At 47.4% G+C, this 20,548-nt stretch overlaps 2 protein-coding genes across 3 annotated transcripts in view; one reads left to right on the top strand and one right to left on the bottom strand.

Moving 5' to 3' along the window:
• The window catches only part of ANO2 (anoctamin 2), a 349,050-nt gene that overhangs the window by 310,497 nt on the left and 18,005 nt on the right, over positions 1-20,548 (top strand). The window lies entirely within an intron of this gene.
• Positions 8,212-20,548, bottom strand: part of NTF3 (neurotrophin 3) — a 58,294-nt gene continuing 45,957 nt past the window's right edge. Inside the window, exons 1-2 of one of the 2 annotated variants that reach the window (XM_058655874.1) lie at positions 10,281-10,422; positions 8,212-9,319 (exon numbers count right to left, since the gene is read on the bottom strand). In XM_058655874.1, the coding sequence (XP_058511857.1) occupies positions 8,522-9,298 (777 nt within the window). In that variant the 5' untranslated portion in view covers positions 9,299-9,319; positions 10,281-10,422 and the 3' untranslated portion in view covers positions 8,212-8,521. Of the gene's footprint in view, positions 9,320-10,280; positions 10,423-20,548 lie in introns of those variants that run through there. The other variant, XM_004596358.3, reaches the window with a different exon arrangement.

The following is a 20,548-nucleotide window of genomic DNA, read 5'->3' as shown; positions in this document are numbered from 1 at the left end:
GCTGGAATTGGGACTAGAGTTGGGACCCATCAATACAAATTTGGGTGTCTCCAGGGACATCACAACCATTTTGCCAAATGCCTACCATGTTACACTTCTACCTGAACAATCTGAAATTATAACAGATTTGCTTATTTCCTCTTTTTTTGGTCATAATTTATATACAGTAGGCTCCTAAAGGCATCAGACTCATCTGTTCATGTTTGTTATACTCGTTAACACCTGGAAGAGAGTTGATACATGGTCAGCCTCCTTACAAATTTGTTAAATGAGTGCACAGTTGAGTGATGAATGATTGCTAAATCAAAATATGATGTTTTAATGCAAGAATTATGTATGAATCCCTAGTTCATGATTTTGTGCATTGTTTCCCTCAACCTCACCTAACAGTTTTCCTTACAATTCCAGTTGGCCACTTCTTAACACCTTGCCAAAGGAATAATGAAGTCTCTCCCCCTTGGACTGAAAAGGATATGTTGGTTCTATGTTGCACTTCTTGCCTCCCACAATTCATTTAATAAAACTGAAAGGCAATACAACCTTCCTCACAAAGTCCTTCTCCCTGAAGTCTGACCCCAATCTTTATTTCTATCATAATCCTAGTTTATGAGCAGTGATTCATTCACCTGCTTGCGTGTCAATGGATAGCCTCACACTTTGTTCAGCCTTCCGGAAAAAGTTCTTACCGAAGCCACCAGAACTTGGTGATTCATGGAGATTATGGCTCAGTGAGGCAAGAGAGTAAACAAGTGACTATACCAAAAACCATGCAGCTGTAATTCCAGTTGTGTCACATGATGTGAAATAAAATGTTGGGTCCTGTGAGAATATGAAATGTTAGAGAAGGACTGACTCTCCAAAGATGTGAGCTGGGTGGGCATGTTGTCCTTCTCTTCTGCAGTAGGTCTCAACGAACCCGGTAATGACTCCAAATGCCCACACCCCAATTTGTTGATGAATGACAGACTCCAGTTTCGAGCAAGTTGAACTAGATCACCTGTAAATGGAGAGGCTCATTGTTGGATGTTCTTTTATTCAGAGCTTTTCATTTTTTCACAATGTCATGCACACTTCTAGCTTCATAATCGATTTTTCAATTGAATGGCCTTACCTTGATGTCTTGTAGCCACCCCAAATGGGTTCCTGCTCCAAATCCACTTGTCTGTCTGCTTGAACTGGAATGAGAGTCACTAGGCCTCTATAAATGATGGGATCATCTTCTGAATGTCTTCTTCTCTCACCCTCCACATAAAATTTGCTACCAAAGCATGCTGATTATATCTCAGAGGTGCGTCCTGTACTCCAGTGGACTCCCTACTCCCACTGCCTTGCTTTAGTCGGGGCCTTCACTATGTTATTTATGGCTGACCTTCCAGCTACAACTCCATCATTCTGTCCACAGCCCATTCATCTATTATATTGGCACCAAAATGATCCTGTTTAAAGAAAAAGTTGAAAAATCCCTGTGAATTCCTACTGCTTAGTAAACCAGTTAATCTCAGGGTGAGCAGCAGCAGGCAACACCACTTGGGAATTTGCTCCAAATGCAAATTCTCCTGCAACACCCCAGGTCTCATGAGTCAGGGATTCAGGTGACCTGGCCCAGAAATCAGTTGTAACAAGTCCTACAGATGATTCCAAAGCAAGCTCAAGCTAAGAGTTCCCCAAATAACTGATTCCAAACCATGAAGCTCCTCCCACCTGGTATTGAATTTGATCATCCTAACTTTCCTCTCCAGCTTCCTGAGGGTCTAAAATTCTCACTACAGTAAAACTTTTCACTTTTCTCTGCATAATAGACTCTGCCTGTGAGTAGGATGTTTCTATCTGGGGTAGCCTTCCCTCCATATCCCCAACCCTACCCAAAACTTTTACCCATCCTTTAGGAGCCAGCTTGGAGGCTGCCACCTCAATGAAGACCTTCATTCATTGTCCCCAGGCAGTATTTTAGGTGTCTACTTTCTGGGCTCCTGAGTCCTTTTGTCAACAAGCTGGTTACAGTTGTTTCAGCTGCAGATTTGGCTTGGACACAGGGAAGGATTTCTATCAGATCACTGCAGCTGTTTTCACACCCAGCAAGCTGCCGGGCTAGAAGGTATCTATCAAGTGGCTGCAGGAATTGTCCAGGGTGCTCTAAGCTGCTAATCCACAGGGTCCCATCCTTTTCACTTATTGCTCTTCCAAGGAAGGAACTGTATGGGCTGAGTCCCAGAGAGTTTGGCAGACAGCCTGGTACCTAGTAGGCATTTGGCAAAGTTTTTTTTTTTTTTAATTTTAAGTATTGAAGGCACAAAACTACATTTCTGCCCTTATTAGGAAGGATGGATTCTTAGATTCCAAAGGTCTTGATTCAATTTGAAATTCCTGTGTTGTATCTTTTCTCAAAATTCCCGAATGGATATTACTGGAGGGCTGACCTTCATACCCCACATGGAAGTGACAACCAGGAACGTGTTTGGAATGAGTTCTTTGTAGTCAGTTTTACAGCTACCTGGGGATCGATCTGTCTGGATTTACCAAGAAGACACATCCCTGGGGCTTCCAGGTCAGGTGGAAAACCGATGATGTCAGGCTCTTAGTCTGTCCTGACTTTGCCTCACTGAGCTCCAGCCCTGTTCACATGGTGGGCTCTGGCTCAGCAAGATGCTCTCAAACTCCTCCCACGGGTGAAGCTGCTGAGTGGGAGAGATGGAGTATTTGGGGTTGGAAGCCCTCTCCTGTCCCTGCTGCAGAAAGCCACTGTTACTGAAATAAAACACTAGCCTCAACTCCAACATTTGTCGGATTGCTTACTCTGTGTATCTTACCACATCTGTGTGCCAAGTGCACCCCAGACTCCTCACTCCTCCAGCCCCCTTGGAATTCAGCAAGCAGGAACCCCTGAAACACAGAACAGCCTCTCCACCATTGTCTCACTCCCATAGGTAAGGGCATGTGCTTCTAAGATTATGGGCATAGACTGCTTGGGTTCCTGTCTTACCAGGATTGGGAATGACCTTAGTCATTAGAATGACCTTAGTTATTACTTATTTTAATTATTGTCTCCTGAAGGGTTAAAATAGCCAGGGTGATCATGAGAATCCACTGAGACGCAGTGTTTAACGTGGAGGAAGCAGCCGCTACAACCCTTATTTATTCTTTTGTGCAAGCTTATCTTCCACTCTCAATGCCCTGAGCCTAGAATTCCTTCTATTTTGGCTTGTGGAGTCTGCCTGATGCCTTTTCTGTCTGTAAATCCTACACCCCGAACAGCCTGTTTTCTGTCTTCAAGAATGTTCGCTTTCCATATGTTCCCCAGCTGGCTACCAGTTCAGTCTACCCTAAAGGTTAAACTTACGTTCAGGAGCATTCTTTTCCAATCATTACCTTTTCTGACAAAAATGCAATCCATCAATGGTTAGGATATCAAAGCAGCTACAGACACACACACACACACACACACACACACACACACACACACACGAATGTATACACACCTCTTAGTTCACCAAGCTGTTTTATAATTTGTCCACTAGTCTTTTATGTGTTTGTAATGGAGACCTCTGTAGTTTTACTGGAATTGTCATTGTTAAATTCTATAGTTCAACACAGCCAGACTCATCAGCCATTTCCTCCAGGTAAAGGCTTTGATTTCTTTGACCACCCCCTTTCATGACCTTCTTCTTCCTCTGTGTCCCTAGAGCTCAGAGCAGGCACATTTATGCAAGTTTCTTTGGCCTTTCTCCTGTCTCCTCAGTGATTCAGTACAGACTGAAGACTGAAGGACACGAAGAGTCCTTTAGTATGCGTCCAAGCTGCTCTATACACTTACTCTTCTTAGCTGAGCCAGCCTCCACTGAGAACCAAACGGAAGCTCGGGATTGGAGTCAATGTCCCTTGATGATGCACTTCACCTTGGTGTGACATCTGCTTGCTTTGTGAGAATACCACTGGCCAGTGTAGCTTGAGAGGGAAGAGTGTGAGGAACTTTGAGAAGATTAAACTAGGGAAAGTTCCAATGGAATCAGTATTCAGTGACTGAGGTTTGGAAAGGGAGTACCTATAGGGCCCTTAGGTCAAGAGCTTGTGGAGGAAGGGATGCGTGTTGTGGAGCTGGCTGTCTGCAGGCTGGAGAGAACCTTGATGAAGCAGAGCCCACCAAATGGGCAGGGCTGGAGCTCAGTGAGGCTATGCCAAACCCTTAGGACCTAACAGTGACTTTACACATCCAAAGTCACCCAAATTGGAAGCCACAGGAATGTATCTTCCTGGTGAAGCCAGAAAAAAAAACTCCATGTAGCCATAACCTGACTACGCAGAACTCATTCCTGAGCACATGTTCAAAGGTGGTAGAAATCAATGCAGCTGACTTCCGTAAGCCTCAGTGAAGGCTTTTTATATGCACTAAGGGAATTATTAACACAGAGAGAGACACACAAGCACTCATAGCCACAGGAGAGGAAACAGCAGCAGAAAAACCCTCAGGAATACCACATTCTACAACATCAAAATTGGCCTGGAAATAGCATCATTGATTGAGAGAAAGGGAGAGAGAAGGCAGCCCCATAAATGTGCAACAAAGAGCGCACACACACACACACACTTCAGAGAAGCATACAAGCAGAACTATTGGCAAAATGTTAAGTTTTCTTACATGGAGTGATTCGCCATACATTCCTTGGTTTGTCAACTGAGAAGACATAAAGGCCTGTTGGCACACTGGAGCCTGTGGTTTGATTAAGAGACCTGCAGAATGGAAAGGGGAACATGCTGTCCTAAAATGCACCTCTTGTGGGGTAGGTGAGGCATTTGCTTTAAATAGGACTAACCACAACAGAGTTGGGAAGCGCTCACTAAAATTCCAGAATGTGGGCTTTCATAAAACCCCTAAAAGCTTGTCATTGTCATTGCTATTATCATGGACACTTCCTGTGCTGCCAAGGAATTTTATGAAGTATGCTCTATCACCTTTTTATGGTCAAATAAGCCAGGATTTGGAGAGATTAAATCACTTGCTCAAGTTCACACGTCTGGGAGTGGGGGATCTTAAGAGACTCACTAGAGACTAGACAGAGGCTCCAGCCGAGGGCCAACAGATCATTATAGCACTCCTTAAGGACTGAGAACCATCCGGTAGACAGTGGAATCTCCTCAGGTCCATGTTAGGACAGCAGAGTTCTCCAAGGACATGCATCTGTTGACAACAAAGAGGACCTGAAACTCATTTTTTCCTGTGCCATCAAATCCCTCACTCTGTCATGTACCTCAATCTTCCCTGAAGCCGCAAGAAGAAATGAAATACGAAGGCAACGGGAGAGAAAGGAGTGTGTGAAGTTTGCCGGGAGCCAGACACGAGCTCTTCAAGGCCCTCCTATTTCAGAGATGACTTTGATTTTTGAATCACCACAGCCAGTGTGTAAATTGGATGGAAGCAGGCTTCCTGTCAACCTTGACGGAGGCTCTGCCCTGGGCCCAGAAATTGAACATGTTGACTTTGGCAGCATGCACATGCCCTTCTATGCCAAGACAGTTATTGAAAGGGAGCTGGCTAACGCCTCACTGCCCTGTCACTCAGCATGGAAGAGGCTGAGCCGCCAGTCAGCCTACAGCCCATAATTTCTTTCCAGAGTGTTCTCAATTTCAGTCCAGGGCAACTTCCTCCACAGAGCTGTGCATGCTCCTCTTTAGATGCTACACTGGACTTGCTCTTGATGCATGGGGAACTCTCCTTATAATCTAGGCAGTGTCCAGACAGCCCTGATTAGTTAGGGCCAGTGTCTTGCCTGTTTATTGGCTGAGGTCTATGTCACTCAAGCCTTTTCTCCCTAGTCAGCCAGACTTCTCTATTCATTTGCAGTATAAGTTCCGGAAAGCAGACCGTAAGAACTCCTCCACAAAGGCCCTGAGGAAGAGAGAAAGAACTTTTCCTTGGAAAAATTTTTAGTGATTTATTTTATTTTTATTGGAAATGCAGAGTTACACAGAGAGAGACAGAGAGAAATCATCCTTCTGATGGCTCACTCCCCAAATGGCTGTAACAGCTGGAGCTGGGCCAGTCTGAAGCCAGGATCCAGGAGCTTTTTCCAGGTCTCCTACATATGGACTTAGGGGAGTTAAGGACTTGGGCTATCCTCTGCTGCTTTCCCAGGCCATTAGCAGTAAGCTGGATTGGAAGTGAAGCAGCTGGGACTTGAATCAGCACCCATATGGAATGCTTCTCTCTTGGACGGATGATTAGCCTACTATACCATGGTGCTGGCCCCTGCAATTCTTAGTTTGTTTTTAATTTCCCAGAATCTCCTGTTAACCAGGGTTTTAATACTTCTTCTTTAGATTCCCATATACCCAGAAATGACTTGTCTTGTTCCTGCCATGCTGGTTCAACAATCTGCACCCGAACTACACAGATGGTCCCTGGCCACAGTGTGCTTGGGTTAGTAGCTTGAGGGAGGCTTACACTCTTGCTAGAAGCCTTGGAGAAGGTTCAGTTGTTACCTTCCAATGATGAGCTCCTAAGAACTGGGTTTGGGTTAATCCTAAGACTCCCATTGTCCTATCCACTAACTCTTAAGGTAAGCTCAGTAAAATGATAGCCACAAAAGATTTCCATGTGTAGCACTGTACTTTCCATGTCTCTAGAATTATGACATTCACTTTGAAATGCAATACTGCTATGTGGAAGGGAGCGGGAGGGGAGATGAATGATCAGGGTTGGAGACTGTCTCATCATTGCAATCAGGATTTCAACTTTGTCTCTACCCCTAGTCTGCTAAGTAACTATGGCAAAGTTAAACCCTTTAATTTCCTCACTTATAACTTGGATATAATGGCCTACTTGGGATTTGTGACCGAGAGTGGTGGCCAAAGTTTCCAAGTCCATAGCCCATAGCAAGCACATGACAAGCTTCTTATTCCCTGGCCTTCAATTTTAGTAATTTAAAATCAAGTGCAGCACAAAGCCCCCATGTTTGGTGAGCTGATTTCAAAGTTTCATGTCACTAAAGCGGACACATATCCTATAAGGGTGAATGTTAAAGAGATTTCGGGTCGTAGGTTGGTCAATGGCAGATGAGGGCCTCAAATGAAGACAAGGCAATCCAGGTCATGTGCTGGGCAGGGGACAGGGGTAAGGGTAGTAACAAGCACCTTATGATTTGTATTAGTGCAGCAAGATGGGAGTGAGAACCCTTATGCTCCAGCCCCAGGAGGAAAAATTGCTTCCCAGTGGGGAAAAAAAAAAGACATTAGCAAACCCCGGGGACCCTGTTAGCACCCTTCCCTTTGTGAGGCTTGGGCAGGACAGGAGCAGCGGGGGGCTGTGCTCAGAGCCACCCTGTGGCTGGCCTGGACCCCTGGTAGCACTCAGTGAACGTCGAGACAGTTCCTTCTCTTTGGGATTTTTATATCTCAGGATGATGAATCAACCAACAATAAAGAGGAACACAAACACAGAACAGAGGAGAGAAAAGGAAGCGGGTGAGGAAGATTCCCTCACCCCTGAGTCAGGAAGTTAACACTGGTTATTTTCACTGGCTCCATAGGACCACTGGGAGAGAGGCAGGAACCCCCATCTGACTCTGACCCTGACAAATGTCCACTGGGATGTATTGAAGGCCACAGGGCAGGAACCGGAACAGGAGCTCTGGTCTGATCCCAAAGCCTTTGACACTCCCCAGCTCCGCCTGAGTCTCTAGGAAGGACCCCCAGATGAGGTGAAGTCACAGGGCCAACATGGTCTGTTGTGAGTCCATTAAACTTTTGTGGATAGATTATTCACCAGTGTGATGCAAAAAGTTATGAATTGCTTAAAATATTTTTCTATGTGCCCAAAAGGATGAAAACCACTCATAGAAGACAAACAAATACCAGTGCAAAAAACCAAAAACAAACAACACAAAAAAGAGAGAGAGACCCTTAAACAACCCCAGGCCCCCAACAACAAATGAACTGAAAAGCAACTTCCAAAACTAAAATTACCAAATTCAACAATTCTGCTCCTGGAACCATAATATTGCAGCAAGTCATGGTTCTAACTGACAAAGTAAACAGCAGAGAGAGGCAAGTGGATACGTGACAGAGCGTTAGCCAGGCCAAGTCCAATGTTAAGTTCCAGTCCCAAGTTTTGGGGGTCAAATTTTCACTCTGTAACAGTCCTTTTAATTCATCAGTCAGCCTTGAGAGATCCCAAAAGGGGGGCCATAACTGTGCTAATATACAACTCTAACATCATCTGATTTTAGCAACGTTTACTATAAGCACAGTCGTGGCCTTGACAACGTTGAATGCAACAGACTTGTGTGTTCACAGATTTCAGAGTGGCTCCCAGAGCCGGCTCACAAAACAAGGTGTAACAGATGGGAGAGGCCCGAAGGAAGGCAAGCACACGGGTTTTATTGAGAAAAAAGCTTATATACTGTAGGGTTGCCGAAGTTTAATAAATAAAGGTCAACTTATAATATATAAAAACAATATAAACATTTATATGCTACATGCATATCATATAATTTAAAGTAATAATTTATATATGGGGAGAGAGGCCAGTTCACGTTCTTCCGATTTTTCTCGACAAGGCACACACACAGGAGGTGTCTATTCGTATCCACCGCCAGCCCACCAGTTTGCTATTCTCTGAAGTCAGTGCCCGCACGTAGGTCTGGGACGTCTTGCACTGGGAGTTCCAGTGTTTATCATCAATGCCCCTGCACCCGTTTTTGACGGGCCTGGCCTCCTTACATCTTGTCTCATAAAAGTATTGTTTCACGGGCGAGTTGCCAGTCTTGATCTCCCCTAGAACCGTGACCTGGTGTCCCCGGATATCAATGGCTGACGACTTGTCGGTCACCCACAGACTCTCACTGTCACACACCGAGTACTCCCCTCGGTGGCTTTTATGCTCTGCGTACCGTTTTCTCCGGGAGGTTCTGTTGGCTGTCGCGGGGTTGCCCACGTAATCCTCCATGAGATACAAGGGAGGGGGCTCGAGGGGCGTGGTGTCACTCAGCAGGACGCGGGGTGAGCTGTAGCGTCTCTGTTGTCGTAGCAACTCCGTGTCCATGGGGATCATGCGCTGCAATTCCGACTTGGCCGGCTCTCCCTGCGCCAGCTCCTGGGGGGCCTCCGCTTTGGGCAGGGTGCTCTGATAGCTCCCCTTAACGTCCACTGCCTGCTTGGACAGTCTGTTCTTCAAAATGTCTGCCTGGATCAGCTTGATGATTAGGGAATTGAGCGAGTCTTCTGGCAAACTCCTTTGATCCATGCTGTTGTTCCCTTGGATGCCACGGAGATAAGCGAGAAATATCACATAAAACAAGATGGACATCACCTTGTTCACCTGTAAGAGCTGAAAAGGAGACACAGGTGTTAGTAGTGGGCAGAGGGCAGCTCATCAATGTCATTCCGGCAACAGTCAGGTGAGACTGAGTGTCCCCAGGAGGCAGGAGAGAGAAGGCATACACTCCACAGCGCTCCTCTTCCAACATTTGGAAGAGACTACGTCTTCTCTCCACCCTTGGGAAGTACTGGGGAAGGCACTTGGATCCTCTGACTGTTGTCCCGCCCATGGCATTGGCATCCTCTGTCCTCTTAATACTTCAACCTTCTGCTGTGTTTGTGTGGTATACCGCCAGTTCCTTATGCACCACTGAAGCCTAGAAACACACACACACACACTCCACTCCACCTTGGCCAAGTTTGAAACCTTAAAAGTTACCATCTTTTATCGGCATCAGTGACCTTGGAATTGTTGGAAGAAACATAGCTTTGTGTCCCCAGCTAGGGCTCCCTAGTATCTTTTTTTTTTTTTTAAAGATTTATTTTATTTTCATTACAAAGTCAGATACACTGAGAGGAGGAGAGACAGAGAGGAAGTGGAACTGCCGGGATTAGAACCAGCGGCCCACCAGGCCACACCGCCGAGCCCACCTAGTATCTTTCTAAGGAGCACCCTGAGACTGGGGATTTGGTCAGAAGCCCCTCAAGTGAGGGCTCTTGACAAGGTCTATGGAAAACATAGGCCAGTTCTATATGGATCTCAAGAATAAGGGTTTGACATCAAAATAAACTGATATTTTAATTCCACTTTCCCACATAGGAGCACAGAAGATATATTGGTATCAGAGATGTGCTCATTCCTGGCTGGGTCACACCTGGTAGTCTATTCTCGTATCTTTGTCAATAAACCAGCAAGGACACACTTGGCAAGAAAGCCTGAGCCTCAGAGTGCCTGGCCCAGCTGATGGACACTTGTCACTAAGAAGCCCAAGGGATCTCATGGACCCCCTGCAACCCTGCAGCAGCACTACCTGCGCAAGATGGAGATCCTGAAGAAACCGACTCAATGCGCTGGACTGGGCTGGAATATCAAGAGCCACTGCAGATTGCTGTCTCCTGCTGCAGACTTTCCGTTTCCATTACAACCTATCACCTTTCACAGTTAGATTTTAAGTGCTATACATGGCATTCTCACCCTGCAGTGCTCTCACTCTGTTGCCATAGTAGAATGGCAACGCTGGCTTCTGTTGAGTCCAGGTGGAATTGTGGTGCTGATTGAGGGATGCTCTCCTTGTTCTTCGCGCCCTCGGTGGAGCAAAGTCGGGTTTTCCCAAAGTGAGCCCTGGAAGGAGACGCTCCAGGTGGAGCTGGGTGGACGGGCCTGAGATCCTAACATGTCCCCTGGTCCCTCTGCCACCTGTCCCAGGAGGCTTTGCCTCCATTAATTACCATCGCTACTGCTTCATGGCCTCCAGGGGCACATCATTTCCTCCTTAAAGACTAAACATGGAAAATTCTTTCCCTTTCCTTGGGTAGTTTCAAAATTTATCAAATCCAGAGGGAACATGGGGAGGAAATAAACAAGAAACACAAGAGCAGTCCTGCTTAGCAGCTATCCTGCAGACACACAGACTTTCCCCATTTTGGCTGAAGAACGGCTTGCTCTCTTGTCCCCAAAGTCAACAGTACTGCACACACTTTGGCCCAACTTCCTCTTCCTGGATCCTGGCCTGCCTCTGTGATAAGATTATCTTCCTTCCATGGGAACTCTTTTCTGGACAACTGACTCCTCCAAGGTCAAAGCTAAGAGGACGAACGATTCCAGTATGATTGCCCACCCCTAGAGATTTGTCTAGGAGCTGTAGCATCCTAGGGAAATACTTCCCACAGGATAACTCATTTCCTCAAAGTCTGTGTGTGTAAGTGACATTTCCTTAGATCTTGAGGACCCAAGAAAGCGAAATTTGACTGCCACAGAAAAGTACAACGTAAAAATCCGACACCCACCCTTGTCCTTCCAAAGTACAACAGCAACAAAAGATTAAGAGTCTACCAAAAATCTCCCCAGAGCTCAGCCACTGTGAGATAAGAGTACACAGCGGATTTATTCATGAGGAAACCAATCAAGTGTGGCCAGTAATGGAAGTCTCAGAATGGGACTAGATACACAGGATATTAATGAAGTATGACATGGGTATTAATAGAGAGAATGTGAGCTGGTGCCAATTGAATTGATGATGAAGAAGGAAGGGAACCACGCAGCACAGTATCAGGCCGTGGTGAGTAAGGCAGACATGTTGAACATAAACCTGAATGTTCTACGGCAACAATAGATGCTGTGCAGGTACAAGGTACACAGGTGCAAGGGACCAGGCATCTGCAGGGCTCCTCTTTCCACAGCCTGCTCACATTGCCAGCATGCTCCCCAAAATACCGTTGCGCACAAGTGCTCTTGGCTGCAGTCCAGGCACATTGATTGGGGGTGGGTTGGGGCAGGGAGAATGTTGGGAAGTGGAAGTAGAGAGAACAGGAAAATTAAGAAAACAAACACGGGGCATGGTGAAGAGGTATTTCTGTTCTTGTGGGGTGGGTGGGGTGCAGGAGGAGAGTCTGCAGGATCTCTTGCTTGTTTGGGGTCATCCGTGCCTTCGGTGCTTATCCCTTGTCCTAGGGTGGAATGCCCCAAAGAGTAGTTCAAGAATGCAAACAAGAAAGCGGGTGAGTTTGACCCAGATGAGACATGTCAGGGCACGTTTCAGTTGAGGAGGATGTCTACGTCCCTTTTTGAGTGGTTAGCATCACATGTACAGGCCTCCATGTGAGCAGCTGCCATGTTGTGTTACTGTTGCTACGCCTCCCCTCTGATGACAGGGCCCACATCTCCGCCATCACACACACGAGCACCACACACATACATCTGTCGGACCTTGCACAAGGCTGATGCATCTTGATATACTTTCATGTCTGTTTCTCCACCAAGCACCATTCAGGATGGCCACCAACCCACGACATTGCTCTGTGGCCTGCGATCTTGCATGGGCTGATGCCAAGCCTGGTTTTGGAAGCCAATCAACTCTGCCTTCTTTTCCCAAAGAAAACACAGGCCCTTGGCTCTGAAACGGGCCTGGTCCCCAGGCTTTTTTTTGTTATAATTAGAAAAAGACCTGTTAAAGACCTCCGTAAAACCCCCTTCCTACACACTCCCCAGTGCCCACTTCCTCTGCTTGGAGTTTTTCAAGAGCCTGACCAACGTGCATCTGCTATTTGCCTCACTTGGAAATGCTTTCCCACAGATGGTGTTTTCTCAGTCCCTGGAGCAACATTCCTACAAGGTTTCACCATCCCTCAAAATACTCAAAAGAGAGCAATTTCTGATTCCTCATTTCTGGCTTCATTTTCAGCACACACACATCCACACATGCGTGAGTGCGCACACACACTGGTTTTTGGATATTCTAGAGGCAGCTGAAATGGAACAAGAAGCTAAGAAGTGGTGTTGGACCTACATGCACAATCACCTATGTCTGTCTTGTCACACACCAACCAATGGAGTTGCATCTTTTGGGCTCCAGTCTTCTTCTCTAGGACGAGCTTCGTTAGACAACAGCACCTGTTCCTGACCACACACCTCAACAATTCTGCTCCTGCTGTATGCGGACGAAATAGATTTTGGCCTTGCTACCATGAGATCATCAAGAACCAAAACACCATGTGAGAATGGCCATTTGGCCTACCTAACAGGTTAAAATACTAGTTAGAGGGCCTGGTGCAGTAGCCTAGTGGCTAAACTCTTCACCTTCCAGATGCCAGTTCGTGTCCTGCCTGTTTAACTTCCCATCCAGCTCCCAGCTTGTGGCCTGGGAAAGCAGTGGAGGATGGCCCAAAGCCTTGGACCCTGCACCCACCCAGAAGAAGCTCTTGGTTCCTGGATCCTGGCTTTGGATCAGCTCAGCTCTGGCTGTTGCAGCCACTTGCGGAGTAAACCAGCAGACAGAAGGCCCTTCTCTCTGTCTCTCCTCTCTCTGTAGACATGATTTTCCCAAATAAATAAATAATTTATAAAATCTTTGAAAATACTAGTTAGAATATATTGTATCCTATATTGGAGAGCCTGGGTTCAATTCCCAGCTTCCCATCTGACCTGGAAGTGGTTAGTGATGGTTGAAGTAGTTGAGTTCTTGCCATCATATGGGGGACCTGGATTGGATCCTGGCTCCCGGGCTTTGGTCCAGGCCAGGTACCACTAAAACCTTTGGAGAATAGGTGAGAAGATGGGAACTCTTTCTTTCTCAACCAAATAAACTAACTAACTAAATAAATAAATGAGACAGCATTTATTTAAAATGATTTATTTGAAAGGCATAATGATAAAATGAGAGACAAAGAGATATTCCATCCAGTGATTCACTTTCCAAATGGCTGTGAGAATCAGGGCTGAGCCAGGCAAAACCCAGGAACCCAGAACTTCATTTGTGTCTCCCATGTGAGTGGCAGGGGCCCAAGCACTTGGGCTATCCTTTATTCCTTTCTCAGGTGTATTAGCAGGGAGCTGGTGTAGAAGCATAGCACAGGGGTCCCCAACGGTGCTCTAATATGGGTTGCCAGCATCGTAAGTGATCCCTAGTCTGCTGGGACACAACCCTGGCCCTATATATTCAATACTTAATTCTGTTCACTGAAGTCAGCCCTCTCACACTTCCCACTTCTGATGGGGGAAACTGAGGTTAAAGACCCAGCTAACAAGCAGCAGAAGAAGGAACTGGGCATAGCCTGGTCCTGGAGCTCATGATCTGCATGATCATACTATGCTGCCTCTGTCTATGCCTAGTTCCAGATGTTCAAGAGGTTTATTTCCAGAGGAAGCTCAAATCCCAAGCCGTGAGCCTGGACAGCTGCCACCCAGCAGCATGAGGGCCTCAACTTCAGGCAGGGTTGCCAGGGACTCCATGTCACTGCTCCTGTTCCCTTCTGTCCAGATTCCTGATGCTGGCCTTTTTCATGAAAGTCTACAACATTCAGTTTCCCCTGGTCCCTTCTGGGCCTGATGTCCTCCAAGGCAGTCCTTCTCTGGGCCACCTATCCTTGGATGTGTGTTGCATCTGGCACCAGTCTTCAACACCTGGGCAACTTCCAAAGAAGACAGAAAAGCTCTGTTGTAGCTTTGTTTAGAGGGAAGTCCTCAGATCTAAGGTGAAAGCTAAAGTTTTAAATTTGCTAGCACTTTAATATGCAAATTCAAAAGATCTCATTATTTCTCCTGCAGCCACATCTTCCTCTGGAAGCCAATCCAGCCTTTGGCTGGGTTTCAAGAGGACACTGTTCAGCTGTTTCCAGAAGGGCCATGATTCCTCTGGGAATTTCTACAGCGATGTCATGGTCCCACTGACTAATCCTAAGTGTTCAGAGGACTGCATCCTGCCAGATAACCCTACTATTTTGCTCAAGGAGTGGGATAAGGGGGAGGTGGGAAAGCAAAAGGTTTAAAAGCAGAATAATCAAAAGAAATGGAATGTGGTAGAAATGTTAAACCATAAGTTAGAAAAGACTAGCTAAATCTGCTCTCTGGATCTTGATTGCAAAATTAATTCAAATTGGCTTTGTTTTCATTACAGGTCATGAGGCCCCATGAAAATGCTCTGACCCTTGACAAGAGTGGGAGAATCCGGTAGAGCCACCACTGGGGATTCATCTGATTGTGGTTAATCTCTTCATTAATGATCTGGAAGCGGAAGGGAGGGAAAAGTGGCAGATTAATGAAAATGCACAGATGAGGCTTAGAGGCAAGGTGTGGCCAATGCCAAGGAGGACAGGCCAACTGGCTGCAGTGTCCATGGGGCTTTCAACCTGAAAATGGTGTGATTTGCCCCTAACTGAAAACCCATGAGTGAAGTCATGCGGGGTCGGGACGGGGGTCGGGACGGGGGTCGGGACGGGGACGGGGACGGGGACGGGGACGGGGGTGGGGGTGGGGGTGGGGAGTGGGAGGAGGAGAGGAATCCCTGTGGAATGGCTACAAGCAGCAGACAAGAAGTGAGCTCACAGGAGGAAGGCTGTGTGGGTTTGCACCATGTATCTGCTCCAAAGATCTCTGTTCTCCACTCTATTTACTTTCAGCACAGCTCTGCAGTAGGGGGCAGCTGCAACACTCCCTGACCTGGGAGGCACACACAAAAAGACCTAAGTGGAGCTTTGAAGAGGGGAAAAAGTAGAGTGCCTGGGTGAGGAGAGCAGAGTGGAACACACAGAATTCACAGAAAATCTGGTAAGGTCGGCCACTTGGCCAAGGATGAGATGAGCTCTGGGTTCGGTGAGCCTACCTGAGTGCTGGACAGGGAGCAGGTGAGAGCAGAGACAGGAAGGGGACCTCCTGTTTTCTTGAAAATCTCAAATTGCCCAGTGGCTCCTCTTGTGAAAATGCAATACTTGTAACTCCAGGCTCCTGAAGGTGACTGACAGCATCAACTGGCGGCTCAAGAGCTGAATGAGGACGAGCTCCTCAGTTCTCAGGAGGCAACTGCCTCCCGGTGGCAAGGTCAACAGAGAGGACACAGGAGGTGATCCAATCGAGAACTGCCCCCGCAGAGTCCTGGAGTCGGTCCTTCCTACAGCCAGAACATGAGGAATGGGAACCTCTGGATATACACAGGCCCTATGTCTAGAGAGAATGTGAAGTACTTAGAGATGGAGGTGGGGAGTTGTGATTTGTTTTGCACAGCTGTGGGAAGAGGAATTTTACATGATTCAAAGCACACCCTCCTCTGACCCCCAGGCAGCGAAAGAAGGTATATAGCACATGTCCAAACAATGCACATCAGCAGCCCCAAGGAGGACGCTGGGACAGTTCCTCCCCAGGCCGAGGAACCCTCTGGCTTTGCACCATCTTGGCACAGAGATCTGGAAGGAGCTTGGTATGCCGACATAAGCCCCAGGAAAGCAGACTGACTTTATCCTTTGCATGCCACAGACTTCTGCTTTATGGCCAGAGAGTTGACTGGGGCAGGATGTGCAAGAACATCTGACTCATTCCTGCTACTGGCCACAATGGCATGTGTAGTAAATCGTGTTTTGTTTGTTTTGGGCATTCACATTTACCAACAACTGTGCATGCAGCATGTGTGCCAGGGCTTGCACTCACACACAATAGTCTCCTAGATGTGGGTGCATTGTTGTTAGGCTGTTTTCTTTCTTTCTTTCTCTCTTTCTTCCTTCCTTTCTCTCTCTCTCTCTTTCTTTCTTTCTTCCTTCCTTCTTTCCTTCTTTCTTTCTTTCTTTCTTGATTTACTCATTTTTATTGAAAAGTCAAATTTACAGAGAAGGAGAGACAGAAAGATCTTCTGTCCGATGAGTCACTCCCCAACTGGACACAAATGCCAGAGCTGAACCGGTTTGAAATCGGGAGCCAGGAGCTTCTTCCGGGTCTCCCACGCTTGCTTGCTTGTTTTTTGTTTGTTTGTTTTTTTGTTTTTTTCATTTTTCAACTGGGAAAACATGCCAGACAAGGTTGCTGCAATTACACAGACATCTGGGCAAAGAACTGATGACTCAAGCTTCTGAGAATAATTGTCCCAAGTCAACCTGTTTGAGTGGACGTCTCATATCTGAGTTGGGTTTATATGTCAAGCATACACGTCCCCTGGAAAATGCAATCCAACCATCAGTCACATCCTTGTAAGAAGGGTGCTGAGCAGTCTTAATTATTACCACAAATAACAATGATGATAATAAAGTGAAGCACATGATCTCAAAAACAAGAAAGAAGTTGGTTTTGTCTGGAGGGTGGAAGCTGAGGAGATTTGAAAGCAGGATCTCCATGCTGTTCACATCCGGCTTGCCTTTTCGAAACCCAGACCACAGTTGGCTTGGCCATGCCCAAGTTTTTTCCTTTCCATGAACCACAGCAGTGGCAGCAGTAGCAAGGCTGGGCTCAACCCTAACCATGCTGGTTTGGCCTCAGGAGGAGTTGGCTGCAGCAAGAGTAATGAGATGGCAAGCTTTCTCCTTTGGGTTTGGCAAGCAGGTCTAGGTGGAGCCCCTCCGCCACCCAGCCAACCTCCTTTCATGACGACTGAGGCTCCAGCAGATGCATTGGGGCCACCTGTGATCGGCTAGCCCTCTTCAGAAAGTCACCCTATCTATAGACTCCGAGGGGTAAACCTGCCCTCCGCTCTGGTGTTGGGTGTTTGGGGGACGGTGCTTCCCTTGCTTTGCTGACCACAGCCACTGCTGTGCACTTCAACACTTGTATGGCCTGGGAACTAGAGGGTCAGCAGAGCGAGGCTGGGATGTCACCCCAGGAAGAAAAGGAACCTCCCACCCAAACTGGAGTGTATGGTAAACACAAGGACTTCAGCCCCAACCGGTCTAGGGAATCTTTCGGGGCAGCTGGGCAAGGCTACAAACCAACCCAGAGCTTGTCCTCTGAAAGCGATTTTGGCACAGGCACTCGGAACCCAAAGCTGTCTTTAATCACAGACACAAGTCATAATAATCGCTCGTCACAACACCAAGCATCCTCCTGAGCCCTGCCAGATGCTAGACTGTACTGAACACTCCACATGGATTATCTCAATTAATCCTCACTGATACGATTATTATGCCCACTTTGCAGCTGAGGAAACTGAGGCTCAGGGGGATTAAGTCATCTTGCCCAAGATCACACATTTACGGAAAGGCAGAGCCAAGACTTAAACCCCTGCCTGGGTCAGCTTCTAGCCAATATTGCATAATGCCTCCCACTTCATTCCGCAGCACAAGGCACCTGCTACTTGGCTTGCAGTGAATGAGCAGCGAGCACCATGCTGATATTCATGCTTCTTGCCTTTTTAAGAGAAATGTAAAGAGGACATTTCACAACCGAAGGCTGGCGTCATCCATTCATAGTAGCTACCAGCTTCTCTACTCCACATGGAGCCAGGGCTCATTCATCCGTGCTTCAGTTTCTCCCAAGGCAAACTCTTCCTTTCCTCGCTCTCTTCATCTGGTGATAAACAAGTCCGAGGACCCTGGGATTCTTTGAGAGATTGGCTGATTTTACATAGGTGAGACAGATTTCTGGCTCTGGTTTTCATCAGCTGCAGCGTATTTGTGTGTAATGAAGATAAACAAAATAATGCAGACCCTTGGCACACTGCCTGCTTCGATTTGTTCACAAAAACCGACTCCGCCACTAACTAGCTTTGTGGATTCCTCCCGGGCCTCAATTCCTGGCAGTGTTTATCCCTGGCGGTGCTGTAATGTAGTGGGGGCAGAAGAGCTCTTCACTCACTTTTGCCACCCAGGTCCCCGCCTACTCAATACCAGCCACAGTGAAACCACGAGCAGGACCTGCACTTTTCCAGCTATCGTCTAAGACAACTTCATCAGCCCTGGTTAGGGATCACAGCTGCTGCTCAATAGAGTATCTCTTTTTCACTTTTGGATTATCAGATCTTTTAAAAATGTGATAGAAAGCTGGGCCTGGCGCGGTTCTAGTGGCCAAAGACCTTGCCTTGCATATGCCGGGATCCATTGTGGGCGCTGGTTCGTGTCCCGGCAGCCCTGCTTCTCCCTGCTTGTGGCCTGGGAAAACAGTGGAGGATGGGACGGCCCAAAGCTTTGGTAGCCTGCACCCGCGTGGGAGACCTGGAAGAAGCTCTTGGCTGCTGGATTCAGATCAGCTCAGCTCTGGCATTTGTGGCCACTGGGGAGTCAATCATCGGACAGAAGATCTTCCTCTCTATCTCTCCTCCTCCTCCTCTCTGTATATCTGAATTTCCAATAAAATAAAAATAAATCTATAAAGAAAACGTGATAGAAACTAAAGAATCGTTAAACGCATGCACATATAAAATATACACAAGCACAGGCGTGCATACATGCACTCTTACACATGCATACACATATGTGCACACAGAAACAAGTAGGCGCATAAAGGAAAATCCTGCCAACAGTTTCGAGGTGAGTCATGGACTTCCTAAGGCCAACCCTAGTGAACACAGGTCTTGGTTTTAGCGTTCCTGAATTTCCTCTTTGGTCGGAATGCTTGGTGCTTCTGTTCCTCAGTGGCATCCCTAAGTCACGGTGTCAGCCTCATGTTCTGGAGCTCCCTGCCGCTCTGTCCCCGCGAAGCTGGTGCTAATTAAGAATGGTATTCTGCTCAGCCAGGGGTCTTATGTCAAGGGGAAACCAGGGCGAACGTGACTTACTTGTCCAAAGAGAAACAGGAATTTATGTGAGAACCCAGTTCTCTACAAGGTCAGGCCTAAGCTGCTGACGTAGGACATACAGAACAGCACCTGCACAGGGCTTCCTCAAGGATGCCCAGGGGAGCTGAGTACAAGACTGGTGCCCAAGTCGCCCGACCCAGCCAGGGAAGCAGCTCCTGGAGGCAGAAGTGCGTGTCAGTTACTGATGCCCGCGTTTCCCCAGGGCATTGGCCCCTGCGTGGCTCCCTTCCCTCCCTTTAGTGCCACCACTCTGCATGACTCGACCTTCCCCCTGATGGTTCACCTGTCCCTCAGCGTCCTTGAGACCAGAAATCCCTGTGATGTTTGTACAGGTCACTGTTTTTGTGGGGTTGCTGTCCTTTCTGGACAACTATTGTCCCTAAGCCTGGGAGCCATGCACGGAGTGTGAGCGCCATTTCTCAACACACAAGGCAGAAGGGGAAGGGCTGTGCCCAGCCACACAGCGTGGCCTCAGGAGGCGCCTCTGAAGCCTGAGAGAGTAGATCTAGACACAAATAAGAGAGTGAAACAGACTAGTGAAACAGATACTGTGCACAGCAGGTTGTGTGTTGAAAGCATTAGCGCTCTGGCACAGAGAGTAAAGCCTCCATCCACAGTGCTGGCATCCCATACGGACACTGGTTTGAGTCTCTGCTGCTCCACATACAATGCAGCTCCCTGGTAATGCACCTAGGAAAGCAGCAGAGGATGGCTCAGTTGCCTGGGCCCCTGCACCCACATGGGAGACCCAGAAGAAACTCCTGGCTCCTGCCTTCAACCTGGCGCTGCTCCAGCCATTGCAGCCCTTTGGCTGCTGCCAATGAACACTCCTGCCATACAGAGGTAGTGTCTGCATCCCATAGTCTTGTATGTAGCAGGGTGGGCTTATGGCAGTTCCAAACAATGTATAGGGTGAAAACAAAGCCTCTGCTTTCAAGAAAAGGTCACACCCCTTTGGCCTTGTTTCTGGAGCCCCAAGCCACCAGTGAATCATTCAGGAGTCTAGAGGTCACCAGATCCCTCAAGTCTAGCCTCCCAGGTGAGGCACTTGTCTAGCCAGTGGAGCAGACATGAGTGATGCAGATCCAGGGACC

This window comes from Ochotona princeps, chromosome 27 (assembly GCF_030435755.1).
Source record: "Ochotona princeps isolate mOchPri1 chromosome 27, mOchPri1.hap1, whole genome shotgun sequence".
Lineage (NCBI taxonomy): Eukaryota > Metazoa > Chordata > Mammalia > Lagomorpha > Ochotonidae > Ochotona > Ochotona princeps.
This window is presented reverse-complemented; position numbering and strand designations above follow the sequence as displayed.